This window comes from Lissotriton helveticus, chromosome 1_1 (assembly GCF_964261635.1).
Source record: "Lissotriton helveticus chromosome 1_1, aLisHel1.1, whole genome shotgun sequence".
Lineage (NCBI taxonomy): Eukaryota > Metazoa > Chordata > Amphibia > Caudata > Salamandridae > Lissotriton > Lissotriton helveticus.
The window spans coordinates 632,463,877-632,481,401 of NC_136057.1; the positions used below are offsets into that span (position 1 = coordinate 632,463,877).

The 17,525-nt window shown below is 47.2% G+C and overlaps 1 protein-coding gene across 10 annotated transcripts in view; it reads left to right on the forward strand.

The window, feature by feature from the left end:
* UPF2 (UPF2 regulator of nonsense mediated mRNA decay) overlaps positions 1-17,525 on the forward strand; it is a 1,696,571-nt gene that overhangs the window by 1,094,434 nt on the left and 584,612 nt on the right. For all 10 annotated transcript variants that reach the window (XM_078674159.1, XM_078674161.1, XM_078674162.1 and 7 more), the window contains one exon: positions 1,585-1,768. In XM_078674159.1, coding sequence (XP_078530285.1) covers positions 1,585-1,768 — 184 coding nt within the window. The remainder of the gene's footprint in view (positions 1-1,584; positions 1,769-17,525) is intronic.

The window sequence follows — 17,525 nt, forward strand, 5'->3', positions numbered from 1 at the left end:
GATACCATTGAATTACACTCTGAAAGAGTCCCACTGGACCATTTTTCTCTATAATACTATTTTAGTTAGCCATATTTCCAGGTAAAGAGGTAAAACCTGTTTTTTTTGTTTTAGCCCTCAGCAGTATCACCACCCATATGTCACTCCTATAAGATTAATTTTCTGCATCTTTTCCACTAAACTCCTGGTATCGTTTTTGTTAGATCGCTGTTCCTTCCACTCACTTAAACTTTGTTCTGTTTGGTTAAGCGCTGAGATGCTCTAGGGTAACCATGCGCTATACAAGACTTCCCTAATAATAATAATAATATTCTCTCAGTAAGTTTGATAATTCGTTGCTTCAGGATTAATTTGGTCAGCGTTTTTTGTGGTATGTATAATTGATACAATGAAGGACCACCACACAGGAATGAGAGGCCATGTTAAGTTTCTTATAACCTCAGCCACACCCGAGCAACTGCCACTTACACGATACAAACACCCCAGGGAGGTTGCTATAGAACCCTGGAGACCACAAGTTTCTGATGAGAAGAACCAGTTCCCACTACCTTGTTTTCTGGTCCTGGGCCAATCCTCCGTGACCACGGACCAACCAATGCTTCACCACCCCAGGCAGGATGCCACAACCCAACCGAGTTTGTTAGTTTACAGTGAACTTTGGGTATAAGATTTACGTCTACTATTACTGTACCGATCTTTTCCTTAAGGACACTGTGGGTCTCCTATATGGCGAGCAGCATACGGTACAGGTGGTCATTCAGGCTGTGTTCCCCTGTCAAACGACATTGGGCTCTATCAGTGACTTCTCCATGTGTGCCACCTTGATCTGCTTAGAATGTTTTAATTTGGTTAACCCCTTGGCTCCCAGATAGGTGTTAATTGCTTGGTTTGCTTTCCTTAGCGACTTGCAGTGTAGCAGGGGGTGTTTTGCTTCCAGAACAAGTCTCACCACTCACCAAATAGATCCTGCTACTTTATTGGTGTTGGGTATACATTCTGGCAAATATCATTGGGTGTCATAACCCTTAGGTTGTGGATCATTTTGCTTAGGTGGTGTGTTGCAGGAGTTGCTTTGGGGTAGGTCTCATATTCTTCTTAGAGTTTGCTCCTGTTGCACTCTCCTACTGTTTGGTGCAGAGCTTTGCATCTTCATTGGTTTTCTCACCAGGTAGGTCCTTCGCGCTTCACAGCCACCAAACTGTCTTTTCCTGGTGTCTCAGCCCCTATGTGCCCAGGTGCAGGTCTTGACTGTCATAATTGAAGTTGGGTTACCAACTCTCTTCCTGCCAGGGCTTCCAACCACCTTAAAAAAATAGCTAATTAGTGCACATTAGTTTAAAAAAACAACATCCATACATATTAGCTTTGTATTTATTTGTTTGAATGTCTTATGATTGGGCTAATGTGGGGTTTGACACCTGTTGTGTATTACATTTTTTAAATTGAAGCTTATAAGCTTAGAATCTTGTAAAATCTGTCTTATTGCACATACATTTATCACAAAATTCCCTTAATTTAGTTGTTTTCAAGTGTTCTGCTTGACATGTTTAAGCCAACAGTTTGAAATATGTATTTTCTTTTCAGCGATATGTATGGTGGAAGAAATCTCTAGAGATCTGGACAAAGGATCACCCATTCCCCATTGATATTGATTACATGATCAGCGATACATTAGAGCTGTTGCGGCCAAAGATCAAACTCTGCAACTCCCTGGAAGATGCAATGAGACAGGTTCAGGATCTAGAGCAAGAGTTTTTGATAAAATTAGGTAAAAATATATCTTCGAACTAACTGGTGTGTTAAACAGTAATCTTATGTGCAATTTTTTAAGTTTTAAGCCAGTTTTATTCAACTCATTTTAGAGGAGCATATCCACAAGAGCACAATTTTAAGAGTTTCCATCTTCTGCTTACATAGTTAAGAAACCACTTCCTGTAAATTTGAGTATAAACAAATTTGATAGCACTGCAAGCCCCATTGATCCCCAGTGGAGGATCAAAATGGAGATAGAATAGCACTATTATACACTAAATACACTAAGGTAAAATTTCCCCCATCACTCTTGGAGGGGGTCTCTGATTATTTTCCAAGTTGCCCCTCACCATACTCCAATTCCAAACGGTAATAGTATTCCCAGTCAATTTCACCCATTATCTGTATATAGGCAAGGTCTCGTAAAAGGCCTTTGCTGAATCAACCCATGTAAACACAGACTGATTTTCTCCATAGTCCACTCACTCAAGCATGCAGTTAAGAACACTGACACCACCAGCCCTGTTTATGCAAGAATATACTATATCTATTCTATATCTGTGAAGTAAATTTCTTCCTAGACAGGGCTACAGGACTCCGAGCTGGAAAGTGAAATTGCTGAGCATTCTCAGCAACAAGTGTTTGCTTTTCATTACTACTTTAAAACGTTTCTTTGGATTCCGCAATAATCAGTGCCACTGTTACTGAACCACCAGTTTCAGAGTCATTGCATCAAAGTCCTCTGTGGAAACCTGTAAGAGTTCCTATCATCAGTACCATCACTACCAGGGTTCAATTCCCCGCCTCGACGGGTCTTGGGCTAAAAAATTCCACGGACCTGATAATTCTCGCCTCGGTGCCTATTCCAATCATGGAGTCCCACTCTGCAACTCTGGGCAATAGCTTGCTTAATCTCCACAACGGCCCCCACAACGCTAAGGATGCCTGGCCTCCACCTTGGGGGTGCCCAGGAGTGGACACCTCACAGGGAAAGCCAGGATGGGTTCCACAGTGGTATTCGTACAAGCGCCTTGAGACCCTTGCGGGTGAGTAGTGCGCTATACAAGTATCAATTTACATATCAATTTACATTTACCTTCATTCTGCGTCACCAAAAACTTGACTTAGTATATGCAGGCGATTCAGATTGAATATGTGCAGGGTCTTCCTGTACTCTTAAGTCCAGATTCCCTCCTCCGGTTGTCTAGACATTCTATTTCAATTCCAGCAGGTTAATGCCCTAAATTGCTTTGACCCTAAATGGCACTAAGTTCTGTTCCGGGTAGCCCGTTTTCTGCACCTGCTCCTAAAGAGATCACCATTTGCTAACTCCCTTTCCTGGCTGCATTTCCATTACCACCACTTGTTCTGAGAGCCCTTAGATTGTCTCCTCTACAGCAAATTCAGTGGATATTGTTTTCTCCACCCAGTTTTGAGCCAAAGCATTGAGTGCAGGATGGTTTTCTTACCCTATGTGGGCTCCACATCTGTGGCCGTTGCCTCTTTCATTATGAGAATCATCTCTCACTCTTCTTCAAGGCTGAAATAACTCTTCCTCGAGACTCCATTAATTCAACATACTACCAACATATTTTAAGTCTGATCTAGTAGATGTAGTGAGCTAACACCTGTGTTCAGAGGTGTATGGATGCACACTGCGCTGGTTCTCCAGAGGCAACCCCTGGTGCTGCTCTTTAAGGAAGCTAAAAGGTCAAATTCCCTTCTTGATCCTTGCATAGCCCTCTGTTTTTAAATTGCCATTAACTGCGACTACTGAATTTATGATCTGCTTTTTCTTGGCTATGTTGGTTCCAAGAAAGGCAAAGTGATTCAAAAGCAGACCCTTTCCCACTCGATCTAGTTGTGCTAGTTAGCGCATCAAGGTCCATACGCCAAGTCAAATAATTCCTGGATTCATGTGTTCACATGCTAGTGCATTAGAGAAATTACAATTTTGTGGATTCAGTTTTGTGCCCGGAGTTATTCAATGATTTGAGTAATCTACAGGTAGGTCCAGTACAAACCAGAAATATTCTCATCAAATCTAGAATACTTATTCAATTAGAATATCCAGAACTCTTATTTTATTGTTATAAAAAGCACCTGGATCCGCCTCTTAGAAGTAAAATGTCCTCTAGAAATGCACCAAAGAAGGCTTCATAGCACTTTGTACCCAGATGGTAGGAAAATTCTGCTTCATAGAGGCTCCGTAAGAGTTTGTGCCTGAACCTTGTTTGATAGGAAGCCTCTCATGCAGAATGGAGAACAGTCCCAAGGAGACATAGTTTTTGAGGACATCAACTACTGTTCTCTGGCTGTGGGTTGTGACTCGATGACTGCCCCCATCGAAGGATTTACTTTTAATGATGATGAAGATCCATAGGGTCAGCGGTGATAAACACCCCATTGACGGTGACTCTCCCATCAGCACAGACACTGTTGATGATAGCAGCTCCTCTGATGATACCCTCTATGACCATGGCACAAGACTGCAGTACACCGACTTCGCTAGAAGTTATATTGTCTCTTACTCCGATTCACCCTTTACCATTGAAAGTCTCCTCTTAACTACTAATCCATATTATGTATTCAGAGCTGGAAGTAGACATCATTGACCAGGAACTGCTGGATGCAGGCTTAAGTCCAGCCCAACAGGATGCTCATCTCCTGAGTAATGAACCCACTGAAGAGGAATATGGACAATTGCCGGTTGATAAGGATTCCATGGGAGTTTACTTGAAACACCTGGAGTATGACTACCGCCTTGTAAGCTATGAGCGACCCTATGAGGTCAAAAGCACAGACGGGAGTCTCCTAGGATGCAGGTGTCTTTCTTAGTACCTTTCAGCAAATGATGGACACCTTCCAAACATGGTGCTGCAGCCTTACTGTATGGCTTTCCAGCACGTGCCCAAGCCTCTTATAACTCAGCAACATCTTCAGCTGCCACCATTGTAGCCCGTTGTGGCAGCACCTCCTGCGCCACCTCAACAGATTCATCCCCTCAACAACTGCCTCCACTTTTATGTCCAATACCACCCACACTTCAAAATATGGGGGCGAATGGAGATCTGAGCGACAGTGCTCCGGGGAGGCACCAGAGGAAGAAGTTGCTACATTTTACCTGCTCCCTCCCGCAACATCACCCTCTTACAAGACCTTTGCAACAATCTTTTGAAATTCTTTTCTAACAAGATCACTTCCATTTACAGCAGCTTTCACCTCAACCGAGCCCAACCAATGAACAAACCCTGACCTCATGGCCTGCCGTCACCTATGTTTAAATTGCTGCTTTCATGAGGACCATCCGTTTGGGAGCTCCTTCTGAACCTTGCCCTCACCATGGACTACTACCTATCAGTGAAGCACTGACACCCATCCTCCGTGCTTTCAGTGACTCGGCCTCTTTCCTAGACACCTGGAAACTAACCAACATCGTACCCCTGCTAAAAAAACTATTGGCTGCCCCAGCCACGCTTTCCAACTACAGGCAATTCTCCCTCCTACCATAAGGTCTTTGAGAAGCAAATCCACAAACGCCTCACCGACCACCTCAGCAACTACCAGCTCCTCAATGCCACACAGTCTGGTTTCACAGTACATAAGCAGATGGTATTCATGTGATCCTTCACAGAGGAGACACAGCTGTGCTCAGACTCCTGCACCTTTCCGCAGCATTTTTTACAGTCTCACTCACCATCCTCATCAGGCGCCCTCATGAGATTGGCATCCAAGGACCTGCTCTCTGCTGGATCTGCTCCTTCTTATCGGATAGAACACAAGCTTTCAGCCTGACACCGTACTCCTCAGAAGCCTGCAAACGTATCTGCGGAGTTCTTCAAGGTTCATCGCGCAGCCCCACCCTCTCCAACGCGTACATGATGCCTCTGACCAATTGCATCTGCGCACACATCAACATCCTCTCTTACGCAGACGACGCATAACTTGTACTCTCCCTCTCAAACTCCCAACACAAGAAACCAGTTCAAAGCCTTCATGCCTGGAGTTGCTAACTGGATGAAGGCCAACACAGACAAGACGGAAGTAGTGATCTTCGGCAAGAACATCTCACCATAGGAATCCAACTAGTGTCTGGCCAACCTCAGACCCACACCCAGAACCCCGAACCAGAAACCTCAGAAAAATCATTAACAGCAAACTAGACATGACTGCACAAGTCAATGCCGCCAATACATCCTGCTTCCACTCCCTGAAGATGCTGCCTCCCAGCAACATAAGGAAAATTGTTACTCATGCCTTACCAGCAAGTTGGATGATGGGAATACCCTTTATGCCGGGATCTCTAAGCAACTCGCTTAAAGACTACAGACCATCCAGAGCTGTTCAGCCAGACTCCTCCTCAACCTCCCATACAGAACTCGCATTACATTACACCTCCGGGAACTAAACTGGCTTCTGATATGCAAACGCACTCAATTCGAACTCCTCACACACACACATTCAAGGCACTACACAACTTATGCCCCACCTACCTGAATAGTCAGATTTCCTACCACCAACCATCCAGACACCACTGCTCCATACTTCGAGGACTTCTGCTTGCCAACATCCCACGTATACATTGAACCAGTTCCGGAAGGCTAGAGTTCTCTTACATCGCTCCTAAAGCATGGAACGACTTGCATATCCACAGCAGAGCCTCCTCCTCCTCTCTTCTTTAAGAAGCTGAAGACCTGGCTTTTCAATTAACCAATCTTCCAGCAGATGATTTCTTGAGCTAGGCACAAGTACCTGCCCAGAGCCAGAATTGCCTTGCGGATAATAGTGCTCTTTACAAATTCACAAAACACGACTCACGTTTCAGAGGTCACTCCTTAACTGAAGTCACCTCTGGATGATCTTGCTCCCTTTTATGCCCTATTTGAGAGAGCAGCCATAACATTTTGCCTACCTATCTTAACCGTGGAGAATGATGCTGTTTTCATGACTTAAAGTAACAGCAGAAGTCTGTCAAGTCAATACCCATTCATGGATTTATCAGGAAGGGAGTATTAAAAGTTATTAAGACACCAAGTAATGTCTCACGCATTAATTGTCCATTTGGAGGAACTACAGTGACAGGCATGTGGGGCGATGTGAGTGTCATTTGTTGCCTCAAGCAAGCTCCCGTGTGGTGATTTCCAGGAAGCTCCACCACTTGCCTGCCTATTAAACCCTCAACTGACAGGCTCATCATGACTATGCATGATTTTATGGAAGCTTTGTGGCTCACATGTTAGAGCTAGCCTCAAAGGACATGTTGTTGGAAGAGAAGTCCTTCCACGTAAATGTATTGTAGCTGTGGGCTATCTAGTTAGGTCTACAAGTGTTTCTACATCGACTAGCTAACCAGGCTATTCAGATCCAAGCAGGCACAAGATCCTGCATCCTTTCGGAGGAGACACAACTCATGGGACTGGTCAATAGCAATATGGATAGACCATTCTTTGGCTCATCTACCAGGGATTCAGATGATCATGCTCTCATTTGCTACTTGTGGAATAGCCACGAGTAGGAACACCACAACAAACAACTCCAACAAATCTTCAAGAAAAATGGTCCTACATTATGATGACCATGCACTTCAATGTCAGTGGAAATGCACTGCATTTATTGGATGTATTCAGATTCATCAGATTTCACATGGTAAGGACTGAAGATATATGTTCCTTTTTTTTAACCTTTATTTTTCAGTTTTGTATTAAACAGACAGCAGTAGTTGAAATAGAAGCATAGTGGGCATATTACAGAAAGATATATTGATAACCAAGCATCCCATGCATGATTTTTGAGAGCCCAACCCGGAAATAGTATCTGCTAACACATAGGCACGCCAAGATGTTCGAAACCTCTATGTGGAGTCCACTTCACAATCCCCATGAGATCCAACATCCCCATCGTAGGCCATGCTATCACTATGTGAGGAGGCTGCGGTGGTCTTGGGATCTAGGATATGTCGCAGAGGTTCCTCCATACTGTGAGGTCCTGAACAACCTTGTTGTCTCACCTACTTAGCCTTATGTGAGATCCCTCAGCTAATGGCCGTTCCTGTACATCACTATGTCAAAGGTCAAAGTTGGGTGCTCTTCGTACCATCCAGGTGATGGCGGTCCTGCGTCTGGCCAACTTCCTGCACTTTGGAGGTTGAATGTTGCCCAGTAGGCAGCTCTGCGGTGTAAGTTCAAGGTGCAGGCACATAGTTGTCTTTAACCCCATGCGCGCTGCGGGTTTTCCCCACTGTGCGCTGACTTTTGCGAAAAGCCGAGGTTCATGACGAGCTCAGCTCGTCATGAGCGTACGACAGGCGTAACTCATGACGAGCTGAGCTCGTCATGAGCGTGGAAGGGGTTAAATCTGTAACCACAAGCTCCAAAAGCATTGCACTGCCATTCTACAAAGAAAAAGCCTGCCCCACTATAACTGTATTGCAGGGACCGTCTGATTGGGAAGAGTGTAGGCCTTTAGGTGTAAGGTAGGTCATGTGCAGGAAATTATAGTGAACCAGCTTAAAGTAGGCATTACAGGAAATGGTGTGTGTGAGGTCATTCACTAGCGAACAGTCCCCATCATCCAGTTGTACACCCATGTTGGCGTTGCATGTAGCCCGTTGCCAGGCGTGTGTGTGGGGGTGGGGGTGGGCATGACGTCCAATTCGCATTGCCTTATATAACTGTGTTCTCAAGTGGCAGCCTGAACTGCAGGACAATAGTGTCAAAAGCATGTGTGGGTCTGGGTTCAGCGGGAAAAGGGGGCCAGGTCTCCTTAGCTATATCAGGCAAGCTGGCCTTGTGTAGAAAATGCCCAGGGCCAAGTGTAAATGTGAGACAGGCTTCCTCGAATGATATGAAGGTCTCTTCAAGTTCCAGATCCCCAAGGTTAGCACACCTACCATGTGCCATGACTGAAAGGACACATTATCCGTCTTCTGTCTGGTGGGTTTCAATATCCAAATCAAGATTCCTCAGTAGAATGAGACTCGCTTTAGCACTGAATGGGCAAATCGCTGCCTGCTTTGACTGTGAGTATAACTATGTGTGGGATGACGTGTGGGGGCCTGCGCCCTCCACCAGGAGCTCATTTAGGCGCTCCACTGGAACCCTTCCATCCAGTAAACATTTTTCCCAATTGTCAGCTCGACCCAGCTAGCAGTCCACATGTTGTATTTGACCGGTGTAGCAGTATATATCAAGTAGTGCGGCTATCAGTCACCCCTCTTCATATGTCCTAGTCGGGGTCGACAGGGCCACTCTGCTACCTCTGCCTGCCCACAAAATATATGTTCCTTTGTCTCTGTTGGCTGGCCTGCTGTGAAGCCCTTTTTCCAAGTAGGACATTGCCTGCTAGTTCTCAGCCTGCTTTACTGTACCTGTGCCAGAAAAAGGAAAGCTCCTCCTTAAAGGTAGTATGTTGGTGTATTCCCCCTGAAGCATACCTACGACAGCTGTGCTCTGTATCGGAGTGCTTCTTCCGGACATCTGCGGAGCAGCTGATTGGGAAAGAATGAATACATTCACCAAATACTACTGCCTGAACTTGAATTCAGTAGCTGACTCTCAGGTGAACCAAGTAGTTCTTTGTAGGCTGCTTCATTATCAGTGAGGCTGTTTCCAGCTAATTTTGAAATTAGATCTATTTGCAACTTTGATTTAAACATGTTAATCTATGCAAGAGCCAATACTGGGACAGAAATTAGTTATTTAACCTATAACTCCAGTTTTCCATGGTTGGTATATTTCATAGTCACATGCAACCCTCCTCCTCCCCGGTCAGAGGCTTACAAGTACTCTTATCCGTCTCACTTGGACTATGAAGTATGAACTGCAATTTCCTCTGGTGGGAGTACTGTGCTCACACTTTTACATCATTGGCTGAAATTTGAATTGTTTTGAATGAGATGAATGTGCTACCAAGCAACTGTTGAGTTGACTGTTGGCCCGCTTCACACTGTTTATTACTATTTTAAAATCATGAGAAAAACCCTCATGACATTGGGGATTGCTACAAGCATGTGAATCTATGCAAGATATTGGTGTTGTAAAACTGGAGTTTACAGGAAAACTGTTTATTTTTTAGCACCAAGTTGGTCTGCAATGCAACATGTTTAGTTGTAAATTGCATACAATGCACTGTCCCATCTAAATTTGGGTTTGGAATATTACTAGTTGCTTTTCTTTGAACTTCACTATTGTGCTTAGGACTAAGGATTTGTGGTAACGTCATCTGAAACTCACAATACAGAGGCAATCAGGCTTTACCTTACATTATTTGCTTCTGCCATCTACTTAAAACCTTGCTTTTGGAACTTCAAACAGATGACTCCGATCTGCATCGAAAAAAATGAAACATGTGAACTGAAAAATGCATCAACAGATAATTTACTGTGTCAGAAACACTGCAACTTTTAGAAACGTACGGACTGAAAACCGTTCTTTCCCTTGTGCAACTTGGTCTGACCTCAGGAGGGTTAATAATCTCTGGCTGCTGATGCATCATGAGAATAACTGTCAAGGTGTAGAGCTTTTCAATACAAAAAGACAATTAAGCTAAAGGATGAATAGAATGTGGCACTCTGTGTCTAAATTTAACACAGCTTCGCTATGGTTTCCTCTGTGGGCATTTGAAGAAGAATTTGAAAAAGGCACAGAAATGAAGTATGTTAAAGAACTGTTAGAGGAAAAATGGAGTGCAACTCTATCTAAGTTTACGTCTAGATGCAGAAACCATAGGCCTCCGAATATCTCCAAGAAACTTTTTCTGTTTAGGCAATACTCTGCACTTAGGTCACTCACAACAGGGTTGCCAACGTTTTAAACAGTCATAAAAAAAATTAGCTTTTGATCACGATCCACTTCAAAAAACAATCAAATTCGAGATAAAGTGGATGTAGCCTGACATTCAGACTGATTCCGGGCATAAGGCTCACATTCATTAACAGTCTTTGCCTCCAAGAGAAAACTGCCCAAAATCAGCTTTGATATGATGTCCAGCCAAAACTTAAACATGCAGAATTTCAACTTCCATTGGAAGATTCAGGGTTTGAGTACCCCAAGACAAACATTCGGCATGAAAACAAAAAGGACTGTACTGCAGATACTCTGGATTCCATATGAGACAGTGGCTGGGTAGATGGCAGGCATTATAGGATTCTTATTGACTCTTAAACGTGCATATTGTGGCGTTTCCTTCACCATGCACACCCAATTTGTGTCAATCCACCACACAAAAAAAGTAAACGTACATTTGAAGAGGCAGTTTGTGAGAAGATTCATAAACTTCAATTCCAGTAAGATTTCCGGCATAAAAGGGGGATGGTCAAAATGGTGCATGAAACATTTATCAGATGCACTGAGAAGAAGAAGCATTGACCGGACTCACATTTGGGCTACCACACTAGACAAAACCTCCTCCTCTTATACACCTGCTCAAACAGCTATGTTTCTGATAGATACATCTGCCAGTGGATTCCTCACCTTGTGAATATCCCCCTTGCGTCAGCAACGTTCGGAAAATTCTTCGTAGCACGCCGGCGTGGACGACGTCATAGGAACGCGGCTTCGAGCGCGACTCCGTCTGACGTCACGACTCCTTATTAGGCCTACGTCGGCGTGATGACATCAGTTCCCTTTTTTCCGCGTCGTCGACGCTAACGGTTTCTGGGATCTTCTGTGATTCAGATAGTGACTTTGTCACTATTTGTGTGTTACTGTTTCTGTTCTTCGCCGAAGATGTCGTAGAAGAAAACGGGATTCAAGCAGTGCGGCTCGTGTGCCCGGATGATGTCGATTACCGATCCACACGAAGATTGCTTGTGGTGTCTGGGTTCGAATCATGATGTCAAGGGCTGTCGATCCTGCTCTAAGATGAATCCTAAGGCTCTGCGAGAACGGGAGGCAAAACTTCTACTGGCCAAAGTTGAAGGTAAAGAAGCCAAGAGATCTTCGAGGTGAAGATCTAGACGATCCAGATCGAAGCCGAAGTCAAGATCGAAGTCAAGATCGAGGTAGAGATCGAGGTCGTGGGCCAGATCGGAGTCGGCGTGGAAGTCGGCTTCTGGACATGCTTCGGGATCCTCGAAGAGAGAATACAAGAGGAAGAAGCATAGTTCTCGGCATCATTCGGGGTCGTCGGACTCGAAGACATCATAAGGACTTTGTGTCTCCTTCTCCTGCTGGTGAGCCTGAAGGTGGAGCCTCGCCGGATCGGTCTCGAGAGCATTCTCCGGATCCAGAGTTAGAACCGAATCCGGTTTCGGGTCAGTCTTCGGAGCATGAAGAGGTCGTGGAAGTTCCTCAGACACCGACTCCGGAGGATGACCTGGAAGGTCTAAAGGGTCAAGAGGAGCCGAATCCGGAGCAGCCTCCTTCGGAGCAGCCATTGGGTTCGTACCTTCCCTTTCCTGGTCCTGGTCAGGACCCTTCGCATTTCCTAAATGTCATGTTTTGTGTTTATGCGAGGGCAATGTACCCCACTGGAGCACCTGCGGGTCCCATGGGTCCTTTGTCATTTAACTTGGGTGTTCACCAAGCTTATGCTCCGGCACCTTTTCTACCATTTATGCCGGCGCCATATCCTCCTTGGCTCGGTACTGCGCCGCCGAGGTCATCGACTCCGTTCACGGCTTCGTCGGCTCCGGAGCGACCTCTGGATTTGGATCGGGGCTCGACGCCGGTTCCGGCTTCTCAACCTCCAGTTGTTCCAGTTCCTCGTTCGACGCCGGCTCCGACTCCGTCGGAGTAGTTACCGGATCCGACGACTTTGATTCGTCTGGAGTGGTCGAGGCGTAGAGCCCAGCGTCTCTTGGAGGAGAAGGAATATGGGGAACCTGAAGTTAAGGAAGTCGAGCTTCAGGAGCACGAGGATTGCTTTGAGGATCTGCATAGTGCAAGTAGCCTGGAACTTGCTCCAGAATGGGGGTTGCCTGTGGTTTCGGATGCACCCTTTAGGGATGTGGTTCCATACCATGTTGTTATCAAAAAGGCTGCTGAATTGCTAAATTTGACTTTGCCTACTGTGGAGTTCAAATCTAATATCCTCACGGAGGTCTTACATGCGCCTTCTTCAGTTGTTGAGCCGACTCTGCCATTCACTGAGGCTCTGACTGAACCGATTTTAGAGGTCTGGAAAAAGCCTTTGTCTGCACCTGCGGTGTCCAGATCAGTGGCGAGACGTTATAGGGTGGCACCTGGAGAACCTGAGTTCTTGACTTCTCATCCTTCGCCGGAAAGTCTGGTGGTGCAGGCCGCTTGTTCGAACAGGTCAGCAGGCTCTTTTCCCCAGGTTCCTGGAGATAAGGACTCCAAGAAATTGGATCAAGCTGCTAAAAAGGTTTTCTCCTCGGGTAGCATGGCTTTGAAATCCACAAATGCTACATGCCTACTAGGAAGGTATGTGCATGCCTTAATGGATTCGGTTAAGCAGTTGTCAGCTAAGCTTCCTGAGGAAGACAGGAAAAACTTCAACGAGGTTGTCTTGGACACTCAGGCGGCAGCCCGCCAGGTTATTCAGAGTGGCATTGACACGTTGGACTCTGTGGCTAGAGTGATGGGTTCTTCAGTGGCCACCAGAAGAGCCGCTTGTCTAAAGTCTTCAGAGTTTTCCGCAGACGTTCAGGCTACTCTTATGGATTTGCCTTTTGACGGCATTGGCCTCTTTGGAAAGAAAGCAGATACGGCTTTGGAGAGGTTCAAAGATAGCCGGGCGACTGCTAGATCTTTGGGCCTGCAAGCAAAAGGCTCTACCACCAGGAAGTTCAGGGGCTTTGGCAGGTCCTCCTTTCGTCCCCTCAAACAAAGCCAACAACAGCAGCAAAACAGAACCCTCTGTACAAGTCATACAGAGGTAGACAAAGAGGTTGTGGACGTCAGGCCTCCTCCTCCTCCTCTACATCCTCCTCTAATACCCACCCCCCACCTACAACAGTAAAGCAGCCCTAGATCCGCCATTCCGGATCATGCGGGTCCGGTAGGGGGTCGGCTTACTCATTTTCTACGGGATTGGGAATCGGTTACATCAGATCTTTGGGTTCTCAATCTCGTAGAAAATGGGTATGCACTTCCTTTTCAGGAGTTCCCTCCCAATTACCCTCCTTGCCAAGGTTATTGTTTGGAGGACCACCTGCTTCTCCTGCAGGAAGAAGTCCTGGCACTGTTCTGAAAGGGTGCGATAGAGGTGGTTCCGGAGCAGGAGAGGGGTCAGGGGTGCTACTCCCGGTATTTCCTGATCCCCAAAAAGGATGGCAGACTTCGGCCAATCCTGGATCTCAGGATCTTGAACTTGTATCTGAAACAGGAGAAGTTCAAGATGGTCACTCTTGCGCAGGTTCTTCAAGCGCTGTTGGAAGAAGACTGGATGGTGTCGATCGACTTGCAGGATGCTTATTTCCACATCCCCATCCTGAAGTCGCACAGGAAGTATCTCAGTTTTACGGTAGGGTCGCAATACTACCAGTTTGCGGTCCTTCCGTTTGGTCTTACTACTGCACCTCGAGTTTTCACCAAGGTGATGGCAGTGGTGGCAGCATATCTCAGGAGGTCGGGAATACCTGTATTCCCGTATCTGGACGACTGTCTGATCAAAGCAGAGTCGCCAGAGAAGGTGCTCCTTCATCTGCAAGAGACAACTCAGTTGTTGCACAGGTTGGGTTTTTCGATAAATGTACCAAAGTCTCACCTGGTGCCCTCCCAGCGCAACCTGTACATAGGTGCGGTACTGGACACTACTGTATGTCGTGCATTCCCTCCACCTCAAAGGATTCGCGACATACAAGAAATGATTCCTTTATTCTACAATGGAGCGGTTGTTCCAGTCCTGAAGGTCCTTCGTCTGCTCGGTCTGATGGCTTCTTGCATTCTGTTGGTCAACCATGCACGCTGGCACATGAGGGCACTCCAGTGGTGCCTCCGCAGGCAGTGGCATCAGCACAACGGAGATCTCAGGGAGTCAGTGAGGATCTCCAGAGAAACTGCAGTGGATCTGTCTTGGTGGGCCTGGAAGGCAACCTGTCTCAGGGGAAGCCTTTCCAACTGCCTCCATCGGTGGCCTCAGTGATAACGGATGCATCCACTCTCGGTTGGGGTGCTCATCTGGGGGATCTGGAGGTCAAAGGTCTTAGGTCTCCAGAGGAAAGGTTGCTTCACATCAACCTTCTAGAGTTGCGGGCGATACGTCTGGCGCTCAAGGCCTTCCTCCCTTCCCTTCACGGTCAGTCGGTTCAAGTCCTGACGGACAACAGGACCGCGATGTGGTATATCAACAAGCAGGGAGGAGTAGGGTCGCGGTGTCTCTGCAGAGAGGCTCTGCGTCTCTGGTCCCAGATTTGTCTGATGGCAAATCATCTGGCCGGAGTTCTAAACGTACGTGCAGACATTCTCAGTCGGCAGTTCTCTGCCGACCATGAGTGGAGGCTCCATCTGGAGGTTGTTCATGACATCTTTCAGATGTGGGGGACTCCACGGGTGGAACTGTTCGCCACTCGGGAGAATGCTCACTGCCTGTCATTCTGCAGTCTCCAGTATCCGATGCAAGGAGCTTTGAGGGACGCGTTTCAGTTGAGTTGGGGAAGTCGACTCCTTTACGCGTTTCCTCCCATACCCTTGATTCCTCGGGTTCTGAGGAAGATTCGCCAGGACCGGGCCCAAGTCATATTGGTCGCCCCGGATTGGCCAAGAAGGGTGTGGTACACGGGCCTACTCCACCTCTCCTCTCACCCGCCGCTCCGTCTCTCTCTCAGGGTAGATCTCCTCTCTCAGATGGAGGGGCAGGTTCTACACCCCCACCTCCAGACATTACACCTTCATGCCTGGAGATTGAACGGGGCAACCTGATTTCCTTTTCTCTCCCTCACGATGTGGTGGATGTCATTCTTTCAGCCAGGCGTGACTCCACCAAGTCCATCTATTCGTATAGATGGTCTAAATTTGTTGTTTGGTGTAGGGAGAAGGCTATTGACCCTTTGAGGGCTCATCTGTCCGATATTTTGCAGTTTGCTCTTTCTTTGGCGCAGCAAGGATTTGCTGTTGCCACAGTCAAAGGTTACCTTTCGGCGTTGTCGGCATTTCTCTGTTTGCCGGATCAGCCGTTTCTTTTTAAGTCTCCAGTGGTTTTGAGGTTTCTGAAGGGCCTCACTAATAAGTTCCCTCCTTCTCCATTTATCGTGCCTCAATGGGACTTAAATCTTGTCTTAACATTCTTGATGGGTTCTCCCTTCGAACCCTTACACAAGTGTCCTGTGAGGCTTTTGTCTTTCAAGACAGTCTTCTTTTTGCGATCACCTCGGCAAGGAGAGTGAGTGAGCTTCAAGCTCTTAGTTCTAAGCCCCCATTCCTGACCATTCATGCTGATCGAATGGTTCTTAGGACCAGGGCTGCTTTTCTGCCTAAGGTGGTAACTCCCTTCCATCTAGGACAGTCCATTACCCTTCCTACCTTCTATCCTCCCCCTCACCCTTCCAAGGAGGAAGAGAGACTGCACCGTCTGGACCCTAAGAGTGCGGTGTCTTTTTATCTGGACAGAACAAAAGACTTTCGGATGGACGACCAGCTGTTTGTTGGTTTTGCTGGCTGTCGGAAGGGTAGAGCGGTGCACAAGCGCACACTTTCCAGGTGGATTATTCTGTGCATCAAGATTTGCTACTCTCTGGCGGGTAAGGACCCTCCTGAGGGTATAAGAGCTCATTCTACCAGGGCAAGGTCTGCTAATTCTGCATTGTCTAGAGGTGTACCTGTTGAGGACATTTGCAGAGCTGCGACTTGGGCCTCCCTCCACACTTTTGCGAAGCATTACTGCTTGGATACCGAAGTGAGGAGGGACGGCCACTTCGCGCGCTCTGTCCTCCAAGATTTCTTGGTGTAGCGGTGTGGACACCCTCCCCCGGGAGTGGGGACTGCTGTGGAACTCTATTCACAAGGTGAGGAATCCAATGGCAGATGTATCTATCAGAAGAACAAGTTACTTACCTTCGGTAACGCTTTTTCTGGTAGATACAGTATCTGCCTGTGGATTCCTCACTGACCCACCCGCCTCCCCGTTGTCCACTCTGCTATACCTGGGCTTGTGTATATTTATGTTTATATTTGTATATATATTGGGGTTTTTATAGTGCCGCTCGTGACGAGGAGTTCATTGCCAAAGACTCTGTTTGTGCTACAGGAGTAGCCACAAAGTGCTCCAGCCCGTTTCTTGCCAGCGTGAGGAGGTGTCAGCTGCGAGGCCGCAGAGGAGGCGAGAGGCGCGGCCCCGGGACTGCGAGGACCAGCCTACAACATCCACAGCTGTGTCCTCTTCCCGGGTGAGCCGCGCCCCCTCCCAGTGCCCGCCCCCACCAAAGCGCTCTTCACTCCTCGCGGCCCCCGCTTCGCGGGAGCCGCTCGTGACGAGGAGTTCATTGCCAAAGACTCTGTTTGTGCTACAGGAGTAGCCACAAAGTGCTTCAGCCCGTTTCTTGCCAGCGTGAGGAGGTGTCAGCTGCGAGGCCGCAGAGGAGGCGAGAGGCGCGGCCCCGGGACTGCGAGGACCAGCCTACAACATCCACAGCTGTGTCCTCTTCCCGGGTGAGCCGCGCCTCCTCCCAGTGCCACGCCCCCTCTCCACCTTAGACTATATTAATAAGCCCAGTGACGCGCACCGCGGGACGCGCGCGGGGCATATCCCGGGGCTAAGACCGGGCAAAGAGCGGGCCGTTTTAGGCCGTTCGAGGCCGGTCAGAGCCGGGCTGGGCTACCCCCCTAACGCCTACCACTAAAAATCTCTTTTAAACATCCTCACTTGTATAAACA